The 7441-nt window shown below is 52.6% G+C and overlaps 1 protein-coding gene across 1 annotated transcript; it reads left to right on the top strand.

Moving 5' to 3' along the window:
* Positions 1-474: 474 nt before the first annotated feature.
* LOC118451823 (olfactory receptor 14J1-like) lies at positions 475-1422 on the top strand. Its single transcript, XM_035890184.1, has one exon. The coding sequence runs from the start codon at positions 487-489 to the stop codon at positions 1420-1422; it is 936 nt and encodes a 311-aa protein (XP_035746077.1). The 5' UTR covers positions 475-486.
* The last annotated feature ends 6019 nt before the right edge of the window (positions 1423-7441 follow it).

A 7441-nucleotide genomic window follows, 5' to 3' on the forward strand; every position in this document is an offset into this window, starting at 1 on the left:
TGCTGCCTTGGCAGCACAGCTTCCAAGGAGGAGAAAGTCTTGGGGTCTTGTCTGTCTCTCCCTGTTCTCCCTCGGCAGGAGCGCTGGGTCAGGTCTCCTGGTGCCCTCACTGCCTCTGCTGCCCTTCTTCTTCCCCTCAAACTCTCTGTGGTTGGGGTTTTAGCTGCAGCTCAGGCACCAATGCCACAAGTCCTGCCATGCAGCTGTCTCGCTGTAGGACAGGGCTGACTCCTTGGGAGAGCAGAGGAAGAGGCCCTGCTCCTCACAGCAGACTCAGAAAGCACAAACTGCAGCTCCAGGCAGGAAGATGAGCACAGGTCCTGCCAAACAGGAGGGAGGCAATTTGCGTTTTGGTGTGGGGTGGGCCAGGTAGGGAATGCAAAGGTGTGGTGGTTGATGATGGGAAGAGATTTTCTCAGAGAAAACTTCCTGAACTTGTCAGTGTGCTCTCCTCCTTCCACAGTCACCCATGCCCAGAGGCAGCAGATGTCCAACAGCAGCTCCATCACCCAGTTCCTTCTCCTGGAGTTCACAGACACACGGGAGGTGCAGGTCTTGCACTTCTGGCTCTTCCTGGGCATCTACTTGGCTGCCCTCATGGGAAACGGCCTCATCATCACTGCCATAGCTTGCAACCAACGCCTCCACACCCCCATGTACTTCTTCCTCCTCAACCTCTCCCTTGTTGACTTGGGCTCCATCTCTACCACTGTTCCCAAATCCATGGCCAATTCCCTGTGGGACACCAGGACCATCTCCTACACAGGATGTGCTGCCCAGCTCTTTCTGTTTACATTCTTGACAGTAGCAGAGTATTGTCTTCTCTCCGTCATGGCCTATGACCGCTATGTTGCCATCTGCAAACCCCTGCACTACGGGATCCTCCTGGGAGGCAGAGGATGTGTCCACATGGCAGCAGCTGCCTGGGGCAGTGCTTTTCTCAATTCTTTCCTGCATACTGTCAATACATTTTCCATACCCCTCTGCAAGGGCAATGCCCTGGACCAATTCTTCTGTGAAATCCCCCAGATCCTCAAGCTCTCCTGTGCAGAAGCCTACCTCAGGGAAGTTGGGCTTCTTGTGGTTAGTTTTTCTTTAGCTTTTGTTTGTTTTGTTTTCATTGTGCTGTCCTATGTGCAGATCTTCAGGGCTGTGATGAGGATCCCCTCTCAGCAGGGGCGGTGCAAAGCCTTTTCCATGTGCCTCCCTCACCTGGCCGTGGTCTCCCCGTATATCAGCACTGGCATGTTTGCCTACCTGAAGCCCCCTTCTGTCTCCTCCCCATCCCTGGATCTGGTGGTTAGTGTGTTGTATTCAGTGGTGCCTCCGACAGTGAACCCCTTCATCTACAGCATGAGGAACCAGGAGCTCAAAGATGCACTCAAGAAGCTGATTTCATGGGTAGTATTTCAGCAGCAATAATCCACCCATGTCTTCTCACAAGTTATGTCCATTGTATCTGGGGAACCTCCTGTGCTTTGGGCATTTTATCTGTGATCATTCTTTCCCCAGGATGTCTGCATGCCACTCCACTTCTCCAGCAGCATGAACCATGGTCTGTCTGACTCTGAGGTCTTTGTACATCTGTCTGGCCCAATGGCACAGCTGGCCTCTCCTGTCACATCTCTGTAATATAAGGGGGGCTCCTGCGTGACACTGTCTGGAGGTTGGGCTCTTGTTGCTTGTGTTCTCCATGCGCTACACAGAGGAGGGCATGGGGCGATGTGTTAGGGAATGGGACCGGAGTGAGATTTCTCTGGTAGACTCTGTATTCAGCCACTTCCAGCACTGGCCGCTCTCCACAGGTTTATGGGTGAGTTTTCAGCACGGTCATTTTCACTCCTGCTGCTGGGCTCAGTGCCTGCACTGGAGAAATGGCCAGCCCTGCTTGACCTCTCTCCTTGTCCAGATCCTGGTGGATCCTAGAGCAGGGATATCATCAAAACACCATGTGGGATGTGGATAGGGCTGAGTATGTTCCGGGACTGGTGGAGGCTGTCTGAAGTAGGAGGAACAGAAGGGGGACAGGGCAAATGGGGGGTCATGGAGATCATGCAAGAGAAACTGTTCCTCACACCAAATACACCCTTTGCCATGCTGTGCCTGGATATTGGGTCCATGGGACCGTGTGTGGGACAGCAGGGCCGGGCCAGCACAGGACAGGGCACTGCCAGGGCCACAAAGCATCTGCCAGGGGGTGACCACCTGCAGTTGGTGGCTGCAAGAAAAGTCAAGAGCAAAGAGGAGAGCTTCAATTGCTGTGTTAGAGCCTGAGGCTGAAGAAGGGAAAGGCAGGGCTGGTGCTGAAAGAGGGCAGTGATCCGGTATACAGGAGACACCAATGGGGCTGGGTCCTTGTTTCTGCTGGGGTAGAATTAATTTTCTTCCTGGTGACTGGCGCAGTGCTGTTCTGGGGATTTGGTATGGGAACGATGTTGTTAATAAACTGATGTTTTAGTTGTTGCTGAGCAGGGCTCAGACCCATCAAGGACTTTTCAGCTTCTCAGTCTGTACCAGCTGCAGAAGAAGCTGGGAGGGGGCACAGCCAGGACAGCTGACCCCAACTGGCCAAAGGGCTATTCCAGACCATATGACATCATGCTCGGGGGTACTTGGCCGGGGAAGAGCGATCGCTGCTTGGCATGGGTTGAGCACCGGTCAGCAGGTGCTGAGCAAATTACATTGTGCATCACTTGTTTCGTATATTCTGTACATACTATTTTTTCTCCTCTACTGTTTCATTAATCTGTCTTTATCTCAATCCATGTGTTTTATCTTTTTTTTTTCCAATTCTCTCCCCCATCCCACTGAGGGAGGCAGGGAGTGAGCATGTGGCTGTGTGGATTTCAGCTGCCTGCCAGGTTAAACCACAACACCTGATTACGACAGAACAGCTCAGAAAATGTCAAAAAGCTGAACATGAAGCAACAAATAAACCAAGGAAACCATTCAAAGGGAAGGAAATGTTTTACATCTGTGGTGGGTTGAACCTGGCTGGATGCCAGGTGTCCATCAAAACCGCTCTACACTCCCCCTCCTCAGCTGGACAAGGGGAGAAAAATACAACAAAAGACCCATGGGTCAAGATAAGGACAGGGAGGTCACTCAGCAGTTACTGTCACAGCCAAAGCAGACTCAATACAGGGAAATTAAAATAATGTCTTTCCAATCAAATGTCAGAGTAAGATACTGAGAAATAAGAACAATCTTAAAAGAACTTCCCCCCCCACTTCTCCCTTCCTTTCATTCTCAAGTTCACTCTCAATTTTCTCTACCTCCTCCCCCCGATCTGCACAGGGGTTGGGGAATGGGGGTTGTGGTCAGTTCATCAGACATTGTTTCTGCCACTCCTTCCTCCTCAGGGGGAGGTCTCCTCACATTCTTCCCCTGCTTCGTCATAGGGGCCCTCCCATGGGATGAAGTCTTCCATGAACTGCTCCAGCATGGGTCCTTTCCATGGGGTGCAGCCTTTCAGGAACAGACTGCTCCAGCGTGGGTCCCCCAGTGGGTCACAAGTCCTTCTAGGAAAGCTGCTCCAGCATGGCTTCCTCTCTCCATGGGTCCACAGGTCCTGCCAGGAACCTGCACTAGTAGTCTTCCCATGGGGTCACAGCCTCCTTCAGACATGGGCTCCTCCACAGGCTGCAGGTGGGGATCTGCTCCACAGTGGACCTCAATGTCCTGCAGGGGAACAGCCTGCTTCACCGTGGTCTCCACCACAGTCTGCAGGGGAAACTCTGCTCTGGCACCTGGAGCACCTCCTCCCATCTGTCTTCACTGACCTTGCTGTCTACAGAGCTGTTTTCTCTCACTTCTCTTCAGCTACTGTTCCGCAGCAGGGTGGTTTGGTTTTTTTTCCCTTCTTAAAAATGGTATCCCAGGGGTGCTACCACCATCACTGAGTGGCTCTGCCTTGGCCAGCAGCATCTCCACCTGGGAGCCAGCTGGCATTGGGTCTATCAGACACAGAGCAAGCTTCGTGCCTTCCGCCCCTTGTGCTGGTAACTGATGATGCTGATGCTGAACAGGATCGGCCCTGACGTTGTTCCTTGAGCAATGCCACCTCTGCTGAGAGGGACCTGGGAGTCCTGGGGGGCAATAAGCTGACCATGAGCCAGCAATGTGCCCTTGTTGCCAAGAAGGCCAATGGTATCCTGGGGTGTATTAAGAGGAGTGTGGCCAGCAGGTCGAGGGAGGTTCTCCTCCCCCTCTACTCTGCCCTGGTGAGACCCCATCTGGAGTACTGTGTCCAGTTCTGGGCTCCCCAGTTCAAGAAAGACGAGGAACTCCTAGAAAGAGTCCAGAGGAGAGCTACTAGGATGATAAAGGGACTGGAGCATCTCCCCTACGAGGAAAGGCTGAGAGAGTTGGGCTTGTTCAGCCTGAAGAAGAGAAGACTGAGAGGGGATCTCATCAACGCATACAAATATCTTAAGGGCGGAAGTCAAGAGGACGGAAGCAGTCTGTTTGCAGTGGTGTCCAGCGACAGGACTAGGGGCAATGGATGCAAACTGAAACACGAGAGGGTTCAGTTGAATATGAGGAAGAACTTCTTCACTCTGAGGGTGGCAGAGCACTGGAACAGGCTGCCCAGGGAGGTTGTGGAGTCTCCTTCTCTGGAGATATTCAAAGCCCGCCTGGATGAAGTCCTGTGTAGCATGCTCTAGGTGAGCCTGCTTTAGCAGGGGGGTTGGACTAGATGATCTCCTGAGGTCCCTTCCAACCCTTACCATTCTGTGATTCTGTGATTCTGTGACTTGAGCACCTCCTCCCCTCCTGCTGTAGTGCCCTCAGCCTCTGCAGGGCTGTTCCCCTCACATATTGTCACTCCTCTCTCTGGCTACAATTACACAGAGTTGGTTGTTTTTCCCTTTCTTAAATTTGTTATCACAGAGGTGCTAACACTGTGGCTGATTGACTCAGCCTTGGCCAGCGGTGGGTCCATCATGGAGCTGGCTGGCACTGGCTCGATCAGACATAGGGGAAGCATCTAGCAGCTTCTCACAGAAGCCACCCTGCTGCCAAAACCTTGCCATGCAAGCCCAGTAGACCCTTCCTGAAGACAGGAGTGACGTGATTTCTTCCAGCCTTCAGAGGACTGTATTGTGTGCACACCTGAACTGAGGCAAGAGGAATCTCACCACCCATCATTTGTGGCAGGCATGGGAGGGAGCCAAGTCCTTGTGACAGATGCACTTGACTCCTTGACAAAAGCAGTGGTATTTTGGTTCAGGCTCCAAAGCAGGTAAAGGCCAAAGCCGTAACTGGGCCAAGAACTTCTCCAGTTCCAATCTGTTCCCTGAGAACCCACAAAGGAAGAGTATGACATGGTGAGCATTTGAGACATCTGGGCTTGGAAACCGGAACATCCACCATGGAATTCACAATGAATAGCAGCTGGTTCCTCCAAGACTCATTTATCAAGGAACAAAGAGTCTCTGGCAGACCTTTTTTATCACATGTAATTTGGCTATAGGCCAAACACTTTATCCCATCAATACGACAGCCTCAGGGAGCCTTCTCTGACCTCTCCCTGCTAAGCAGCCTGGCCGCATGGCAGTGATCTCCCCTTGAGCTGGGACACCTCTCAAGGTTGCTCCTTGAGGCTGAGAGGCCTCTGACCAACTGCAGGCCTTTGGGAAGTGAGGGATATCGCAGACAACCTTGTATCACAGGGTACTGGGATTTGGCATTGGCAACTTTGATTTTTGCATCGGTAACTTTGATTCTGTGTTGGTAACCTTGAATCACTGTTGTGTGCTCTGTGCAGTGAGGAATGGAGTGAACCTCGCTTTCGAACTTGTTAAGTTTCAATAAAACCATGTTTGCTGCTGCCTTTGGCAGTGGTTCTTGAAGCAGCCTAAATCACCGCTCTGTGAAAAATTGGCACAGTTATCAGGATTCTAAATCAGGATCCGCAACAGCAGACCTGTCCTGCGTATGTAGAGGAGGCTGATGAGATGGAGAGACTTTGTACCAGGACCTGTAGGGTTAGGACAAGGGCTAACGGTTTTAAAATACAAGAGGGTGGATTTAGATTGGACATTAGAAGAAATTTTTTATGGTGAAGGTGATGAGACACTGGAACAGGTTGCCCAGAGAAGTTTTGGATGCGCCACCCCTGGAAGTGTTCAAGGTCAGCTTGGACAGGGCTCTGAGCAACCTGATCTAGTGAAACATGGCCCTGCCCGCTGCGGGGGGGTTGGACTGGATGGTCTTTAAAGGTGCCTTTCCAACCCAGACTGTTCCATGATTCAATGATTCTATGAGTCTCTGAGTCCATGAGTCTGTGATTTATTTTTACCAACTCCCATCTTCTTTGCCTCAGGCAGGTGAGCAGAGGTTCAGTGAGAGGAGAACAGTCCAGGGCTGAGAGCACGGGCAGAGGGGAGGGCCCCTGCTCTGATCTGCCTCCCAGCCCTGCATCACCCCAGCTGTAGGTCGCACGGGCCTTGCGTCTGCGCCACGGTGTCGTCATTCAGGCGGTGGCACAGAGTCACTGGGCTCCTGTGGGAGGCCCTGCGGCGTCCACCCCACACCAGCTCCAACAGGGCATGGCTTTCCTGGAAGCTCCATGCTGGGTTTGCCCGATGAGTGGAGCTGTGTTTGGCACCCAGGCACGGCAATAGATGATGTTTGGTTTGGGTTTTTTTTAATGACCCTGCAATGAGAGCCCTGAAATAAAAGTCTTCAGTGCAGGGACATGGATGTGTCTTTGATTCATAGTGACGGGAGCTCCAGTGAGTACAGTGGGGAGAGAGACCTGGGTCTCCTCCTGGGGCACTCCATGGGTTGATCAGCTCAGGGGGGCTCAGGCACATTCCAGTGCCCCAAAGGTCTGGTGTCACTGTGGTGGGCAAGGAGATCTCCATCCCACTATGGCCCTCAGGGGATGCTCAGGGAGGAGGCGGGCATGCTCAGACATTTCCCATCAGAGCTTGCAGACACTTGCACACACCTTGGACCACCTCTGGCACCTCGGTCCTCACAAAGCACCTGGACGTGAGCACCTGGGTTCCCACTGAACACAGTGAGGGTCCCAGAGCAGGGGCTCACGCGCTGACAGCTCCTCTCTGCACATCTGAGCTGAGACAGGAGGATTCTCAGCTTCATCGGGTCTGTGGGGTGCATAGGGGGAACCGAATCCCACTTCAGCTCAATGGCCTCTGGGTCAGGATGAGATGCCAGCCCTGCCCTGCTCAGGGAAAGCCACCCCCTGCCTGTCCCTGTCCGGGTGTCCTTTTTGTTAAGGGTCAAGAATGTCGGTGTCCAGAGGGGAACATTGACACCCACCATGGAGAACCACACTCTGCTGGGGAAAAACAAAAACCCTTTCTCCTTGGGTTTGGTTTGGGGTTCTTTTCCCCCACTTGTGATGATGTTTTCCACAAAGGAATGTCATCAGTCAAACCGTTCCTACATCAGTCTGTGTCCTGGTTTC

This window comes from Egretta garzetta, unplaced genomic scaffold (assembly GCF_000687185.1).
Source record: "Egretta garzetta isolate BGI_Z169 unplaced genomic scaffold, ASM68718v1 scaffold80, whole genome shotgun sequence".
Lineage (NCBI taxonomy): Eukaryota > Metazoa > Chordata > Aves > Pelecaniformes > Ardeidae > Egretta > Egretta garzetta.